The sequence below is a fragment of the Nuphar pumila genome, chromosome 9 (assembly GCF_984573655.1).
Source record: "Nuphar pumila chromosome 9, dmNupPumi1.hap1.1, whole genome shotgun sequence".
NCBI classification, from domain to species: Eukaryota; Viridiplantae; Streptophyta; class Magnoliopsida; order Nymphaeales; family Nymphaeaceae; genus Nuphar; species Nuphar pumila.
Genome location: NC_143257.1, coordinates 5,840,726 through 5,859,794, shown reverse-complemented (window position 1 = coordinate 5,859,794; position 19,069 = coordinate 5,840,726). Strand labels below are relative to the sequence as shown.

Below are 19,069 nucleotides of genomic sequence, written 5' to 3'. Positions count from 1 at the left end.
ATGCACAGAGGAACGAGTGCGGGTCGTACCATCCAAACGGTACTCTCTCTCTCTCTGAAACCCTCTGCTCCTTGAATCCAGAGTTAGGGTTTCATCTCCTAAGCGAATCTAGTCGTAGGATTTCTCTCCCGTTCAATCTCAGCCGCCTGCATTCCTCATCGCGGTCGTCAATCTCGCTGGATTTCGTCCTTTCTCTTCGTTCAATCTTCTCTAGGGTTTGGTGATGAACATCGCAACATCTTGACCCGGAATATGAGGAGGAAGATCCTCCCGATCACGCAGAAATGGGCCGTCTTTTTGATCGGGAGCTCGGCCGTCACGCTTTCTCTGTTTCTGCTCGTAAGTTTAGGGCACGGCCGGCTTTCGGCGGAATCTAGCGCTCGGAAGCCGGCGGAGTCGTCCGATCGAGAGCTTCCGGGGACGCCGAGGTTCGCGTATCTGATCACTGGCACGAAGGGGGACGGGGAGAGGGTGCTGCGGGTGCTGCGGGCGGTTTACCACCCGAGGAACGTGTACCTGCTGCACCTGGATCTGGAGGCGCCCACGAAGGAGAGGCTGGATCTGGCGAGGTTCGTGAGGTCGGAGGAGGTTCTCCGGGAGGCCGAAAACGTGCGGGTCGTCGGGAAGGCGAACCTCGTCACCTACAAGGGCCCGACGATGATCGCGTGCACGCTTCACGCCGTGGCTGTCCTGCTGAGGCAGACCAAGGAATGGGATTGGTTCATCAACCTCAGCGCCTCGGATTATCCGCTGATGACACAAGACGGTTAGTATTCTTGACGTTGATGTGTTCATTTCTTCATTGTTATTTCCTTTTGTTGTAGTGATGTTCATGGCATTTTGACGTTGATGTGTTCATTTCTTTATACTCATTTCCCATTATTGTCAATTTTAATTTACCAGTTAAATACATGCGTTTCCTTCGTTTCTTTTGAGTGTAGGGAATTGTACTGTAAACCATCATATATGCTTCTTTACTGTTTGAGAATTAATTTTTTTATTGTAATTTCGATCCATGTTTTTTTTTATTGCTTTCGTTTATTGACTTGACTGTGTTATTATAACGTGGAGCGCAGTGTGTTATTACTTAATTTTATTGTTTGACTTTGTGTTACAACAATTTAAAATTTGTTCCTACTGAAATTGACTCCCTATTAAATTGGGCACATGTTGGACTTTTTGGGATGTGAATTTTAGTAGGTTTAGGTCTTTTGCAATGTAGAATTAGATCGACTAAAAAATCAGCTTTTAGTTTATTTCCTTTTTCTTTAGGTTGGTTATCTATTGAACAATGAGTAGTCATTATTGATTTATTAATTGAAGTCACCGATTCAATCTTTCTGGAGGATTTGGGTTAAGTTTTATTGTGGCAGTGTTCAATTGAAGCAGTTATCAGTTAAAAGTGCTCAGCGATGTGTCTTTTGCGAGCTTTTGTGCAGTCTTTTTTTATTTTCTTTTGCATTTCGTTTATTAGCTTTCAATATGGGATGCCCTTTAATCGTTTCCTCGAATATGGCCTGGATGTTTTGGGAAGGCTTGTTTTTTGTTCCTGTCAGGTTAATTAAGTCATTGTGAACTATTTGTCACGTATAACATTATTTTTTGTTGTGGCAGTCTTGTAAATTATGAGATTTGTCTTTGGTGCTCTTGGTGCTCATGGTTTTTTGTGGACTACCTGTTTGGTCTTGTTTATATTTGCTTAATTTTCTGGCCAGCCATTAAAAAACTATTTTTTTTATTGTTTATCTTTTATGCATTTATTATTTACTCATGCATGTGAATTGCAGACATGCTTCATGTTTTTTCCTACTTGCCCAGGGATCTGAACTTCATTGAGCACACAAGTAACATTGGATGGAAAGAGTAAGCAGTTCCCTCCTTTTCTGCCATTCTGCTAGCATTTCTGATATTCTGGAAGTGATACAAAATTGCATTTTCTTCTCAGGTATCAAAGAGCAAAGCCCATCATTATTGATCCCGGATTGTATAATTCAAAGAAATCAGATATATTCTGGGCCACACAGCACCGTTCCATGCCTTCCTCTTTCAAATTGTTCATAGGTAACTTGCTAAGATTAATGCATGCGATTGGACGTTTTCAACATGTCATTCTTTAGTTTGTCATGATCTCTTTTTTTGCCAAGCTAAGGATTTCCTCTACAGGAATAGCACCAAAGTCTTGTTGGTTAAGGATAGTGTGACCCATCTGGTCTAGGTTTTTTAGTTAGACATGGATATCAGTGTCATTGTCAGATATGTGAATGAAGTGTTAGATATGTCAAGGCTCAAAAAACTAGATATTTGTGTTTGTGTGTGTGTGTGTGCGCGCATGCATCTGTATGAGAAAATATATTGTGTTTCCAAACCGTGATCTGATGGTGGTCCGCACTTTTGTTTTGAAGGGAACTAGTTGCCAAAATGTTAGATCTAACCGTGCTGATGCGCTTAACATGGTTTCTTTATTACATTGTGTTCTTTTTTTGATAAGCAACATTAGTGGTTTTATCATTTCTAATACACCACAAAATTCGATTTTTGAGATGGTAAAAATTTGATGGCTCAAAATTCATTAAATGAGGATGGTTTAAAAATCATATTAGAGTCAACTTTAGCACATGAAAATAGTAAATAAAAGATGCTAAACATGATCCAAAAGTTAGCTTTGCTTTTTCAAGATTAGATCTGTGTAAATCTATGTCACAGGGACTCTTCAACTAGGTGCCGCACCCGCGTCGCACCTGCACCCGATGCGGTCAACCTGACCCTGGGTGCAGTCAACGCACCCAGAGTCATTTATGTTCAACTTTTGGACTTTATATATATATATATATATATATATATATATATATATATATATATATATATATATATATATATATATATATATATATATATTTGCCGAACCCGCACCCATGTGACATAGGTGTAAATCAAGTGGGTACAACCATAAGACATGCAAGACTTTTAACTACAAAGCGAGAGGGTGTCAAACTAGTACTATTATGTATAAGCTTGCAAGTCAACAAAGTAGAAGTATTCTATTCAATAGTTCTTTTCTTAATGATTCAGATCATACAATATAAAATCATAAATAGTGTCAGTGATGTCCAAAACATGCGCTTCACAAAAAAATTTCTAAGTTGACACCTTTGTTCCACTTATTTAGATTGACATTTTAGAAAAAATTGTTACCGTTTTGTGGCATAGATGTAATCATAGTCACCCATACTACTGTTTTTGGCATGGTTTTTCTTGAGAGTTCTTTTCAAAAAGTTTTTTTCTCTTAAAAATCTCAGGAGAAAATCGGAAGTTTTACAATTTGAAAACATCAAGAATAATAAAAAAAATAGGAAATAATATGTTCTACAGTATTTTTCTTGCAAAAATATAAAGAAACAATTAGAAAAGTTTTTTAAATGTAAAAGAAACAAAAAAAGATACTTAAAATATAAAAATGACATTTTTTGAAAATCTCGGTAAGTGAAAAAATCTCAGGAAAATATTGCCTAACCTTGAAATACTGCTAACATTGCATTATTTTCAAAATATCGGCGATATTTGTCGCTATGTAATTAATATAGTTTATAAGTTGATGGAAAATATGAAACAGAAACAGATAAAAAAATGTAATACAATTTATAAGTTGATGGAAAATACAAAAGTGAAAGGTATATAAAGAGCAAGATTTCAGATAAAATTTTTGCTAGTATTTTGCAATAACATCATGATAATATCAAAAAAGTATAGAGATATCTTTAAATAGCAAAGTAGTCTTGAATGATTTTTCCATATATTGTGAAAATACTGATATTTTCAATATATCGACTATATCTGCGACTATGACTAAAAGTTGGATTACCCTGTATATGCGAATGCATTCATGTAGTCATGTGATGTAGATCCTGGTCATTTGTTTGATGATATCTTCTTTCTATGGTCTGGAGCATCAACCTCATTCATTTCTTACCTATTTTCGTGTTTCTCATTTTTTTTTCTGAACATGGCCTGATTTCTCCACTATGTGAAAACCATGGTGCTATTTTACCATGTGTAATTGTTAGATGGATTGATCCTAAATACTTAACCAATTCTTTGTGAAAGTATTTGATATATGGTATTCATCTGTTTCCTTCAAGTACTCTCTTGCCAAGTGATTTAGTCTTGAATTCTAAGGTTCTACTGTTCTTTCTGCATTTCTAATCTGATTTGAAATGGCATGCTACTAGTCTAGTAGAAACAATCAGTTGTCACCTTTCATGGATAGACATTTAAAAACAGTCGGGTGACTAACTGCCTGTTGCATCCAAAGATGCTAGAATGGCATCATCTAAGCTTATGCTTCCAGAAAAGTTTACTCTGTCCCATGGTGAAATCATAAAAGTTCCACTTCCATGGTTATTGTAAACCCTAAGAAATAATGATGATAAAGGATTTATGGTGTTGTTTTACAAATTTTTGATGCCAAAATGACACCAATGATTCTTAAAACATTGATTCTATATGGCTGCAGTGGGAAAAAACAAAGGAAAATTTTCAAAAACCTGCCTAAAGTTTCAGGGATAATAAAACACACACCCAAGTTTTAATTGTTAAAATGTCACTTAAACTTTGTCATGGTTAACTAGAATAGCCCAAGGTTTACTTCCATCAATGTTTCTGTTAAATGTGCACTGAAATTACTATTTTGCCGTTACTAGGCAGCTTTGAAACAGAATTTCAAACTTCCCTGAGTGCAGGAGTGAATTTGATGACCCAAGCTGCTGCCCACCAACATATCCAGTGTCAACTATTCTCAAGAGCGAACCGGACAAACCCTAGCAATTAGAAATGCATGACTCAAATCCTAGCTGATGTGCATCTATAGGAATTTCCCCTGAAAACCCCGAGCCTCATCCTATGCACATCACGAAGTCCCAATGCCAAGAGCAGTGTGAGTAACAATTTTTTTGGCAAATGTTCAGTGTTCAGAGAGCAAAGGAGGATTCAGAACACCATTGCTCCACTAAATACCCACATCCGAGCTTGAGAGAGAGAGAGAGAGAGAGAGAGAGAGAGAGAGAGAGAGAGAGAGAGAGAGAGAGAGGAATCGTCTTTGCCAAAGACAATCTCTGCTTAAGTCTATTTTGATTGTTGGGTGTGTGAAAGAATGGGGGGTGAGAAAGAATGAGTGCGGGAACCAAGAAAAAGAATCTGTTGCTTGATGGTAAATCAGTAACTTCATCCCATTAACTCGAGTTAAAATGACAGAAATGTCTCTTTAATTGACTCAATTTAGGTGTGTTTTTAACAATATCTAAAGCCTGTTGGTGTTTTTGAAAATTTTCCAAAAAGAAAATATCAATTTTTAGTGTGTTATCTAGATAACAAGAAACATGATATGTTCTGTTTCCTGATGTTACTAAGACAATCTGGCTCATCTATTTATCAATTCTCCTACCCTCAATTGTATTTATTATCATACATCTGGATTATGGCCTTCATTGGATAGCGATAGGAAAATTATAATAGAATCAACCTGTGTTTAAGGACCTTGTGGATTGTTAATTGAGTGAGAATTCTCTTTTTGTGAATGCTTCTATAAGGTAATGGTTCAAACAAAATTGGCACACGTACTTAACAATATTTAGGAAGTAAGAATCAATTCTTCCCTCCAACTGTGAAATCAATTTGAGATAAAAGAGCGAGTCACTCTCTTTTTGTCTCCTTTCAAAATCTATATGCTTAGTTGGTATTGTCATGTGTTGGTGAGTTCATTAAGCACCAGGTTATTATCCTTGATAAAACTGAGTTACTCTCTTCTATTTTAATTTTTCTCAAATTTCCCATTTTCAGTGTGTTCAGAACTGTAATGCATTAGTGATTTCAGTAATCACAAAGTTACTGTGATATTTTTCCGATTCTTCCTTTTGTTAACTCTGTGGTTCTCTGTTAAATGTCTGTAGGATCTGCTTGGGTGGTGCTTTCTCGTTCGTTCTTGGAGTTCTGCATTTGGGGCTATGATAACCTTCCTCGCACACTTCTTTTGTACTATACAAATTTCCTGTCTTCACCTGAAGGGTATTTCCACACTGTTGTATGCAATTCAAAGCAGTACCAGAACACAACGATCAATAGTGACCTGCATTATATTTTGTGGGACAATCCGCCTAGGCAACACCCCGTATCTCTCTCTCTTAAACATTTTGAAGGCATGGTAGAAAGTGGAGCACCATTTGCACGCAAATTTGCGAAGGATGATCCTGTTCTTGATAAAATTGATGAGGAGCTGCTGGGGAGAGCCAAGGGACAGTTCACGCCTGGTGGATGGTGCCCTGGAAGATCCATGCTTGGTTCTGGCCCCTGTACTTTTCGAGGCAATCCAGAGGTCATAAAGCCTGGTGTTGGCTCCAAGAGGTTAGAAAAGTTGTTGCTAAGAATTCTTAGTCCTGAAAATTTTAGGCCTAGACAATGTACATAGCTAGGTAGGTGTATCCATTGATGTCCTGCCATTAGTGACTGTGTAAATGACGGTAAAGGCAGGGGTGGCTTTTTAGCTAAAGGTGAGTTGCTTGTACCTCCCCCATTTTCCAAAGTGGTGCTGAAGAATGGTATGGCCAGATCATTAGGCCAACCATGCTGCAGGAATGCGGCCTTGACCAGATTTATCATGCTCTGGTTGGTTCTACCAAGCGCAATTGGACTATGCCAAAAGCCTGACATGTTGGGCATGGGAGGATGGTGGACCCGCTTATTGGATGGGCATAAAGGAAACATCTTGTTCTGCTGGCCCATTCGCTGGAAACAGGCTTATACGCTTTGTAATTTGCATGCTTATGGAGCTCGGTGCTCCCAATAGCTTCAAGTATCCTTGGAAGGAATTTGGCTAATTCTCTCTCTCTCTCTGGGAGTATATATATATATATATATATATATATATATATATATATATATATATATCCCACATCCTAGAAATCATAGTTGTAGGTTGTATCTTCTCAATCAGACCTTATGTATGTACTCAAAATAATTTATTTGATAGGAATCATGATTTGGATCATGGTTTTTGGACAAAAAAATAAGATTTTTCAAGTCATGAAATTTTGATACATTGCCAGCCATTGATTTTTAAAGGGTTTAAAAACGCTACATGTATGCTATAATCATATCATCCAAAACTTGTTTTCTACTGAATAATGCTTATAGATATTATGTATAGGGTCTGATCTAAAAAAATTGTTAAAATTTGAAAATCTAAAGCTTCTGTTAAGTGAGAGTAGGTGCTCCGGGAGCACCTTATCGTTACGTGGTAGCTGCACAGCTGCAGTGGAATGGTGCTGGTCATCCATCATGGGGCAGCCAGCGCTCAAAAACACAAAACAATAACCAAAACACTAAAATTTTGCACTTTTTGCCCTTTAGGGTTTTGGAGTGCGGCTAAAAGTTTCAGCAGAATTGTGGTCTTTAGCAGCAGTCACAAATGCGCGTTTTGATCCTTTTTTTGCATTTTTTTTGTGGCTGCCCATCATGCCCTGTGATGGATGGTTGCTGCGCAACTCAGCTACCACTCTCTCTCTCTCTCTATATATATATATATTTGTGGGTGTGTTTTAGTTTTCATTATGTCCCTACAACAACTACTACTACGCCTTCATCCCAAAACAATTGGGGTCAGCGATATGAACCAAAAAAGAAAATTATTCTGGGTCTTTCACATGAATCCTTCTCCTCCAATCATTTCTATCTAATGTCATGTCCTCGGTGAGGTTCAAAGCATTCATATCCTTTCCTATCACCTTCATCCATGTCTTCCTAGGCTTACCCCGACCTCTTTTAACTAATATATTTTTCCATTTTTTCATCCTTCTAACTGGAGCATCATTAGGCTTTCGCCGAATATGTTCAAATCACCGTAAACGATTCTCTCTCGTCTTATTTTCAATGGGTGCAACGCCTACCTTCTTACGTATCTTCTTGTTCTGAATTGTATTTTCACACATCCATCTCAGCATACGCATTTCAGCTACACTCATTTTTTGAATATGATGTCTCTTGACAACCCAACATTTCGTACCATATAGTAAAGCCGGCCTAATCGTCGTCCTATAAAACTTTCCCTTCAACCGCAATGATATTCTATAATCGCACAACACTTCAGTTGCACTCTTTCATGTAGTTTGGGTAATTTATAAATCATAGTTATAGCCTTTGTGGGCATTTTTTTTTGTTTTTTTTCATGTAGCTCCCGTTAGAAATGTTGATGAAAATCGTTTAGGCATGGATAAATGACTTATTTTGAGATAAAAAGTAAGGTACAAATGATTTTAGGAAAAATCATGGAGAAGAAAATTACTCTTTTCCCTTCCACTAACAACAAACACCACATTCCTTGGATCTTAGAGTTTGTTTAAAATACAGATCTCCATTTGAAGCACAAAGGCATCATTGTCCCATAATTTTTGTATTCTCCTATATATTCAGAGGCTATCAAACTCATGTGTGCTTATACATTGACAATGTTCGTTGGTGTAAGTTTTATGAAATAGATTTTTAAAACATATTTTTGATAGAAAACAGTTTATGAAAGCCAGACATCAAATGTTAAAAACTTGCTCACTCTAATGGTGAATTCGGGTTGAACTCAGAGAACGAGAAAAAACTTTGTATTTCACATAAATTTACTTTTTATTGTTTAAAAAAAAATTAATTATTCAAATGAGAGTATGACTTTATGCGGAGGGCTTAAATAAATAATAATTAGTTACAAGCTAATCTAAAAGTAAAGAAAAATAGTGTCTTCAGTGCTTGAGCTTCTAGTCCTTTTTTATGTTTTTGATTTATGCTATTTCTTTCATATTCATGAAGGGCGCTTTTGAGAGATTCTTTGAAAGGCTTGAAGAAAATTTTTGAGGTGCTTTTTGGGAACCTTAGAGGGTTCTTCAGGGATAATTTTGAGGGCTCGTCGTATATTTAATTGCTTTCCTGCAAAACACAAACACAAAACAAGAATAAAACACAAATGAACTAAACAGAAATTCAATGTTAATTAAAAAAATCATAAAAATAAATAACAAACTGACTACATGTAAGACATAAACTAACATTTAATAAACTAAAGTACTAAGTGACAAAATAACAAAACTAACTAACAATCAAGAAATTAATTTGTAATAAACTAATAATAAATTAACAAAACGACAAAAACTAATAGCAAACTAAATGAATCTAACAAGAACTATATGATGTACGAATTATGAATATACGCTGATAACATAACTGAAACGTGAATAAAAAATTATATAAAAAATTTAATTAAAATTAACTATAACTATTTAATTGATTGATAATCGAATCTATCCAAAAAATGATAATTAATAATTTTAAACGACTAATTCTAAGTTGATTGCTAAACAAATTTTTTTGAAACTAACTATTAACTTTAACTAACCAATATGAATAATAAATACTCTAATCTACTCAGTTGAATTAAAAGAATTCAAATAACTAAAGATTTATACTACTGTTTATTAATCTAAGCTTGTAATTAGATAAAAACTAATAAAATTTTTAAAAAATAATTAATCAACGTGTAAGAAAAATAACAAGAATATGATTCAACCAATAAAGAACTAATCTATTAATGTAAATAATCAAGAACATTCAAGAGAATAAAACAATAATTAAAAAGAATAAAAAATCTACTAAAAATCTTAAATTAGCTATTTCAGAGATATCACTAAATTAAATCTAATTAATATAAAAAATTTAAAAAAAAATTTAATCTAAACTAAATCTGATCTATGATCTAATATAAACTGAATTAAAACTCACTAAAATAAAAACACTCTATACTAAATCTATCGATTTGAAATAAAATAATATTAATCTACCTGGAAATTAAGAAAATGGGCTAAACTCAATTAAGCTATTTTATTTTTTTTATTTATATTTTAAGATGATGAAAATGAAACTCAACTAAACTATATGCAATGATATGATGTATGTATGTAAAAACTAAAACTACAAAATTACAGAGAGACGAGAGAGAAAAAATGTATATTCCGATCCGTTTTCGATAGAGGAGTTGAGAAGAAGAAAATTGTCTTACCTTTGAGCTTCACGTGCCTCCTTTGAAAGGGGGTAAGTTGAACCAGTGCCATAAAAAAGTTAGAAGCGAAACGAAAATGGAGGAGAAATGAAGAGAACAAGGGAGAACCGATTGGAAACGAGAAGGAGGGGGAAGATGAGAGAAAATGAAGAAGAGTAGAATGAGAAGAGTCTTGCATTTTCTTAAGAGAAAAAAACGTGCTTTATGACAGAAAACATACTATTTATACTAAAAAAATTAGGTTACACATTTTTTTTCCAGAAAACTTCAATTAATTTTTAAAAATTTCAAAATAGTGCTTCTAAAAAACGTGTTTCATAAAAAGAACTCTTATAAACCAAATGAAATGCTAATTAAACACTTCTAAACTAATTAGACTAAGAATTAAAAAAATTTAAACAAAACTAAACACTAAAAAATGTAGGAAAAAACTTAAAATATGCAAAAAATTTCATTATTTTCAATTTAAAATAGTTTTTCAAAAACACTGATAAGAATAAGTTTTTAATGCAATTTTTTGATAGATTATGCATAAAATAGTATGAATAAAATGCAAAACTTATGCATGATCACTTGTCATGTTGTAATTGCTTTCTTGGTTTTAGAATGAAAATCATAGCCTCAACAAGTGGCTTCACTTTAATGGCTCCACTTAAAAGATGTGGAGCATTCAATGAATTCAGCGACAATGAGTATGCATTTTTGGGGTTTTCCAAATGCCACTCCCTACAGATTGCATTCAAGATTATGCTCTCTTATAGTTCTGGCAATAGAACATTTGCCCTTCCCCTTTTACAGGAAGGACAATTTGAACTGAAATTAACTTGTTTCACCATCTTGAGTGCCCTGTGAGGAGCTATTCCTAGGCTGAAAGTTTGAGATTTACCCCAAAAGAAATGAGAGGCGATTGCAACTATCACATGGGGTACATGTAGAATATGGGTAATTTTTAAACAAAACAAGGTTATTGTTATGATAACATAACTATGCTAAGCTGCTAACCATGATTAAATGAACTACACTTAACAGAAGGACAGATTTGTCTTGAGGTAGCAAAAGCTAAGGATGAATTTAAGATTCAATGTAAGGCTGGGATTCATTTGATATTAGCCTATATGGTAAGGATGGTTTTGAAAAAACGCCAATTTTTTTTTTTACTTGATCTGGGCTGGTAAATGTGTTTGTCATTGATTATTTATTATTGGTTGTTAAAAACTTGAATATTTAATCATCATGCTTTACTGCAGCATCAGCTGTAGCTGTAGATCTTTTCTCTTTGGAAAACACATTTGAGCATGTACATTTTCATAATTCAATACACATTCTTTACTTATGTAACTGTGATAAATGCATCTACTAGTTCGTATCAAGCAAAAAAGGCTTACCACTATGATTTTTAAGGGGACCTAACAAAAAAAGGTCATAACCAACTCTCTATTTTTCTCTCAAAAAGCCCTTTTTTCGGGTCCCCTTAAAAATCATAGTTGTAAGCCTGCCTCTTCCTTTCTGTCCGGATAAAAAAGGACCTTGTTCAGCCTTCATGTATGTGTTTGTGGGGTGCGGTGGCATGGTGTGTGTAACTTTGTTTTGAACTGTGGAGAGGGAGTTTTTTTTTTAAAAGAAAATTATTTCATTCAAAACGAGAAGCAATAGGCTTACAGCCTATAGGAAGCATGAGAGGTAGGGATAGCAGTGGACCGGGGCGGGGGATAGGGTCTCCACCCCTGCCCTGTTTCAAAATTCGGGGATGGATTTTAACCTCCACCCCCGCCTCCATCTCCGTTTCATGTCCTCCATCCCCGGTCCAAACAGGGGCGAGTCTGGGCAGGGCCCCGTTTCCCCTCAGTCTATAGTCATCCCTTCAAGGATTGGAGATTGGGACGGGGATGGGGCGGGGTGAGAGAAAGAGTAAGTCTATCCCTGCCTCGATCCCCGCATGGGGATAGATTTTAACCTTCATCCTCGCCTCCATCTCCTTTTCATGCCCTTCATCCCCAGTCTAAACAGGGTGAGGCGGGGTGGGGCCCTGTTTTCCCTCCCTCCACTACCATCCCTAATGAGAGGGTGTGAGTGATGAGATGTCACCCACGTTGTGAAACAGATAAAACTGATGAAACACAGTACAGAAAAAATGGAAAAACATACAGGGCACAACGAGAAAAATCGATCATGCTAAACCACTATTCTCCTTGATCCAATCCAATTAACGTCCTTTCCCAACCATTTAATTCGTGCCCTCCTAGGAGTTTCTGATTCCAGGAGAAAGAAAAGCTGGTCTGGAATGTGGCGTATTCCCCGGAACATTCTATCATTGCGCTCTAGTCAGGTGAGTCTACACGCTGATAACCACCATATTATCCAAACAAATGTTCATTCTTTTCATCGATGCCTTTAGGTGATCCACAATCAACACCTGTATGAGAAAAGTAAGGTCCGCTCAAGCGATGAGATAATAAATGAGAAGTCCCAAAAAGTATGGCGAATATTCTTTGGGGTCGGCGATATGAACCAAAAAATAAAATCATTCTAGGTCTTCCACATGAATCCTTCTCCTCCAATCATTTCTATCCAATGTCATGTCCTCGATGAGGTTCAAAGCATTCATATCCTTTCCTATCATCTCCATCCAAGTCTTCCTAGGCTTACCCCAACCTTTTTTAACTAATATATTTTCTCATTTCTCCATCCTTCTAACTAGAGCATCATTAGGCCTTCGCCGAATATGTCCAAACCACCGTAAACGATTCTCTCTCATCTTATTTTCAATGGGTGCAACGCCTACCTTCTTATGTATCTCCTCGTTTCGAATTGTATCTTTTATTGTATTTCCACACATCCATCTAAGCATACGCATCTCAGCTACACTCATTTTTTGAATATGATGTCTCTTGGCAGCCCAACATTTCGTACCATATAGCAAAGCGGGCCTAATAGTCGTCCTATAAAACTTCTCCTTCAACCGCAATGGCATTCTACGATCGCATAACACTTCAGTTGCACTTTTCCATTTCATCCACCCAACCTTTATCCTATGATTTACATCTCCATCAATTTCTTCATACTTTTGAATGATAGATCCCAAATATTTGAAACAATCATCCACCGGTATTTCTTGCTTACCAAGCTTCACTACACTCCCATCACTACTTCGTTGCTTACTAAACCAACATTCCATATATTTTGTCTTACTCTTACTCAACTTAAAACCTCTTGCTTCCAATGTACATCTCCATAATTCTAACTTAGCATTAACCCCAACTCTATACTCATCAATCAAAACACTATCATCAGCAAACGACATACACCACGGCACATTTTCTTGAATTGATCTCGTAAGCTCATCCATCACTATAACAAATAGGAAAGGGCTTAAAGTAGATCCTTGATGTAACCCAATCGTTATAGGAAAATTGGTTGTCACCTCTCCACAAGTGCGGACATTGGTTACTACTCCTTCATACATGTCTTTAATTATACTAATGTACTTGAGAGAAACACCTTTCTTCATCATTGTCCACCAGAAAACGTTCCTAGGTACTCTATCATAAGCCTTCTCCAAACCAATAAAAACCATATGCAAATCTTTGTTCCTCTCTCTATATCTCTTAATAAGTTGTCTAAGAAGATGTATAGCTTCCATAGTTGATCTTCCAGGCATAAAACCAAATTGATTCTCCGATATCATGACAACCTCCCTCAACCTAGACTCAATCACCCTCTCCCAAAGTTTCATAGTATGACTCATGAGTTTTATACCACGATAGTTTGTGCAATCTTGTATATCACCCTTATTCTTATATAGAGGCACCAAAGTACTCTTCCTCCACTAATTAGGCATCTTATTTGTCCGCCAAATCTTGTTAAAAAGATTTGTCAACCATTATAAACATTTCCTTCTCAAGCATTTCCAAGCCTCGATAGGTATACCATCTGGGCCAACTGCCCTTCTTGATTTCATTTTCTTCAAAGCCTCTGCAATTTCTTTCTTTTGAATCTTGTGCATGAAGTCACGATTCATCTCATGAAAAGGAATGGAGAAGTCTCCAAGATCCTGAGCATGACTTTCATTAAATAGCTTATCAAAATAATCTTTTCATCTCTCTTTAATCTCCTCATCTTTGACTAAAACCCTTTGTGTTTCATCTTTGATACATCTAACCATACCCAGATCCCTCGATTTCCTATCTCTCATATTTGCAAGCCTATAAATATCCTTCTCGTCCTCTTTGGTATCCAACTTGTCATAAACCTCCTTATATACCTTATCCCTCGCATTTTGAACTACTTTTTTAGCTTCCTTCTTTGCTATCATATATTTCTCCAAATTCTCATTATCACGACTCTTACTTAGATTTCTATAACACTCTCTTTTAACTTTAATAGCTAATTTGACATCCTCGTTCCACCATGATGTATCCTTACCTGGCGGTGCACCGCCTTTAGACTCACCCAATACCTCTTTAGCCACCTTTCTCATGCCACCCATTATCTTATTCCACATTGATTCTGAATCATCCTCTAGACACCAATCAACTTCCTTAATTACCTGCTCTACAAACATTCCTTGTTTAGATCCTTTCAGTGCCCACCATTGAATTGTAGGATCTATCCTATGTCTATCCCTTTTGCGGCATCATCTAATTCTAAGATCTAAAATTAAGACTCTATATTGTGTAGCTACACTTTCTCCCGGTATAACCTTACAATCGATGCAACAACCCCCATCTCTCTTTCTAAGTAGGAAAAAATCTATCTGACTCGTATTAACCCCACTTTTAAATGTTACTAGGTGAGACTCCTTCTTCCTAAACCAAGTGTTTGCTAAAATCATATCATAGGACAAACCAAAATCTAAAATCCTTTATCCACTTTCGTTTCTTTCTCCTATACCATAGCCTCCATGAATACTCTCAAATCCATCCCTACTAATGCCTACATGTCCATTAAGGTTACAGTCGATGAAAAGCTTTTCTCCATAAGATATCCCTTGTACTACTCCATCTAAATCTTTCTAAAATTGATACTTAATGGAATCATCTAAACCTACTTGACGTGCATAAACACTAATAATATTAATAATATCCGTACCTAATACTAATTTAATAACTAAAATCCTATCACCCTTTCTACGGACCTCAACTACATTATCTATAAACTCACGACTCATAACAATCCCTACTTCATTCATATTCCTATTTATTCATGTATACCAAATCTTATATCCCCAAGGTTCTATCACTTTTGCTTTCTCACCTACCCATTTGGTCTCTTGTAGACATAAAATATCAGTCTTTCTCCTACACATAACATCTGCTAACTCTACCAACTTACCTGTTAAAGACCCTATGTTCCAAGTGGCTAACCTAATTTTATGGTCTTGGACTAACTTCTTTACCTCCACCCGTTCAACAAAGTGAGGGAACCCTTGCCTATTTGACACCACACCTGGGTGCCGGTGTGACACGTCGCTTCTGGGCGACGACCTAGCAACCCTTGCCCATTTATCACTGCCTCCGGGCCTATACAATACAACGCGTCGCTCAGTAAGGAATGCCCCAACGAAATTCTCATATTGGTTCATATTCATAGGATATGACTAAGTTTTTATGTTGGCTGTCACGGACCTACCACAACCCTCCTCCTTTATCCGGGCTTGGGACCGACAGTGTATAACTAAACAGTTATACACAGGCGGAGTTAATTCCTAATCGCACTTTGGCCTGTTATGACTAAGTTGTTGTTGTTATATATAATTGCTATGGTGGTGACTAGGGGTGGCAATCAGGTCGGGTTGGCGGGTCAGCATACCTCAACCCGAACCCGACCCGTTTATTAAACGGGTCGGCTGTGGCAAACACGAACCCGACCCGTTTAATAAACGGGTAACCCGACACGACCCGCCAACCCATTTAATAAATGGGTTGGGTCGGGTAAACGGGTTTTCAGGTTGTCTGGTCGGGTTGGCGGGTTGACGGATCGGGTTGGCAGGTAGGCAGGTTGGCGAGTCGGGTTGACGGGTCGGGCAGACGGGTTGGTGGGTTGACCCACCCGCCTAACCCGTTTATTAAACGGGTCAGCCGGGTTGGCGGGTTGGCATACCCCCAACCCGAACCCGACCTGTTTAATAAACGGGTTACGCGGGTCGACCCGTTTATTAAACGGGTTGGCTTAAGCCCAACCCGAACCCGCCTAAGAGGTGGGTTGGCGGGTCGGGTTGCCGGGTCGTGTCAGAAATTGCCACCCCTAGTGGTGACATGTGAACTTTTGAAAATTTACCAATGAAATGATATTTTGCATATGTGTGTGACTTTTCTATTGCCTTAGATCCATTTTTGAGACTGAAATATGGTGTTACGAGTATTTTTCATTTTTATATGATTTAAAATTCTTTCGCTATGTTTCAAAGAAAAGTGTTATTTATAAAAAAAAAACTTGTAAAATTTTTGAGGGGTTATAAGCTTAAAGTGAAGAAACAAAAAACGAAACACAAGGAGGTGGTACCATACAAGTGCAGTATATGTCATGAGCTTAGTCACAACAGGCCGAAGCATGATTAGGAAGTAATATGTAAGTATTCACTGCAATTTTAAAGTAGTCTATGGCACATTTTTTTTTTTTGTAGTTTACATAATATTTTTTCAAGATTATGCTTCTTTTGTTTAAGTACCCATTTGGTTTAATGTTGTGTTGTAGGTTCATTTTTCTTCAGTATTGATTGATTATGATATTTATGCAGAATGAACGACCACTATTGTGCAAGATATTCCTAAGCAATCAAACTGCTAATTACTTTTGTACATGTTTGTTCACTTGATATATGAATGTTACAGGTGTGACTGTGGAACATATAGGGATGACAGTGGACCGAGGGACAACGGGGTTTCGTCCTGCCTCGCACTGTTTGTACCGGGGATAAAGGGCATGAAACAGGGATGGAGGCGGGGATGAAGGTTAAAATCTTTCCCCATTCAGGGATGCAGACAAAAACCCCATCCCAATCCCCGCCTAGCCCTGCCCCATCCCCATCCTAATCCCCGCCCTACCCCGTCCCCAATCCTTTAAGGGGTGACTATAGACTAAGGGGAAGCGGAGCCCCGCCTCATCCCCGTTTGGACCGAGGATGGAGGACATGAAACGAGGATGGAGGCGGGGATGGAGGTTAAAATCTATCCCCATGCGGGGATGTAGAAGGGGATGAAGGTTCAGATTTTGAAACGGGGTGGGGGTGGAGACCTTGTCCCCCACCTCCGCCTCGGTTCATTGCCATCCCTAGGAATATATGTTTGTTTATTTATGTAATACTTGAGATTAGGCGAACCAAAAAATGAGGGTTGAGTTTACAACAATGAAAGCTGATAAAGAGTCTAAGTTGGAGGATGCACTTGCGCTCGTAAATGAACGTTGATAAAGACAACCATTGCGCTTGCGGCAATGAAAGCTCATGAAAAGTCTTATATATTTATGAATAAATTGTGAATTGTGTATATAACAGAGAATGAAGTTGTTTTATTTTTGTTTTTTGTTTGATATGTGTTGTTTATGTAACAATTGATTGATCTATTTATAAGAACCAATTATGTATGTGTATATGACATGGAATGAACATGAGTTTCGCAAGGTACATGCAAATTTTGCTACTAGTGTTTTTTCGCATCAAGAAGGAATTTCATAATGCAAATTTTAGTTTATTCTTTTTAAATCACATAGGAATTTCACAAGGTGAGTGAATTTTTATTCATTCTTTTTAAACCAGAAATAAATCTTGCAAGGTACGTGTTTTTTTTTTTGAAAGTCTGATATTACAAAATTTCTTATTAGTATCGCACCAGTATTGTGAAATTCTTTTTTCTTGCAAACATTTTTATTTGCCTCCACCATTCGTAGGATATTCGCTAAAAAAATTATTGGAGGTGGGCCAAAATTCAAGGTTTGCGATAGGGCATCCAGATGCAAAAAAAGGTTGAGAAACGAAGCGTCATTCTTTCACAAAATGAAGTCGCTCAGAGATTACATTATTTTATTCTTTCTCAAAATGAAGATTCTCATACATTGCGTTCATTCTATTCTTTCATAAAGCGAAGTCACTTATGCATTGCATTTATTTCATTATTTTATTAAATGGAGTAGCTCATACATTGCATTCATTCCATTTCTTTCACAAGAATGTTGTTTCTCAATGTCTCTTTGATGAAGAGAAAATAAAGTATGTGCAGGGGTATCTTCATCTCTTGGGCCTAAAAAATATTATATATCACTGCATCTTTGATGAAAAGAAAATACTATACTTCGTATTATTGTCTTTATTTTTTTATTCCACCCATACCATGTGATCAAATACTGACTGTGAGATACGTGGACTTTGTGTTGATGAGAAGAAAACACATTTATCCAACTATCATGTTTCGTTAGAGCAGAGCCCCCATCATCATTCTCATTCTCTATAATAAGAATTGGTTGCAGATTTCTTTTCTAATGCTACCCATACCATAAGATGCTCTTACTGAAAAAACTCATCGTCGATGATTTTTCATCAATAAAGCGTCATCGATTTTCTTACTGTTGATGCTTGGCCCTGAAAAAATGACCATAATAGATCACAAAAATCCTAGTTTTTATGAAACCATAGCTTTACTTTTATACTATGCTTGTACGAAATTTCATAATACTTTGTTTGACACTCGCTTGCATATTCGCAATTATCGAACTTTCTCAAGTTTTATGATTTTTGTAGGTGATCGGACAAAATTCGTCACGAGTTTAATAAATTATTTGACATTTAACAATCTTTTTTTAAAAAATTGCAACATCATATGTGATTTTGTTCATGAGTTTTGCGGGTTTATTATTTTATTGTCATGGTGTACAAATATCAGAAATCTACTCTTGCAAGGGATAAAAGCATCAAGCAAGATTTAAAACTTGTGAGATTGTTGATTAAGCAAATTTGGTAAAATAGTGAGGCATTTTTCAAAATGCATCAATTTT

At 36.6% G+C, this 19,069-nt stretch overlaps 1 protein-coding gene across 2 annotated transcripts; it reads left to right on the top strand.

Moving 5' to 3' along the window:
- LOC149828298 (beta-glucuronosyltransferase GlcAT14B-like) lies at positions 1-6,781 on the top strand. Of its 2 annotated transcripts, XM_090017498.1 has the most exons (4): positions 1-766; positions 1,788-1,863; positions 1,946-2,061; positions 5,943-6,781. In XM_090017498.1, the coding sequence occupies exons 1-4, from the start codon at positions 253-255 to the stop codon at positions 6,455-6,457; spliced, it is 1,221 nt and encodes a 406-aa protein (XP_089873624.1). In that variant the 5' UTR covers positions 1-252; the 3' UTR covers positions 6,458-6,781. The 2 variants fall into 2 exon arrangements, with proteins under 2 accessions (XP_089873624.1, XP_089873625.1); XM_090017499.1 differs by lacking the exons at positions 1,788-1,863; positions 1,946-2,061.
- The last annotated feature ends 12,288 nt before the right edge of the window (positions 6,782-19,069 follow it).

What these genes read in the sequence shown, in the direction of transcription:
- LOC149828298 (XM_090017498.1), top strand. Translation starts at nt 253, where the DNA reads ATGAGGAGGAAGATCCTCCCGATCACGCAGAAATGGGCCGTCTTTTTG. An exon ending in AGTAACATTGGATGGAAAGA is followed by an intron (nt 1,864 to 1,945) that starts GTAAGCAGTTCC and finishes TTTTCTTCTCAG; the next exon opens with GTATCAAAGAGCAAAGCCCA. An exon ending in CTCTTTCAAATTGTTCATAG is followed by an intron (nt 2,062 to 5,942) that starts GTAACTTGCTAA and finishes AAATGTCTGTAG; the next exon opens with GATCTGCTTGGGTGGTGCTT.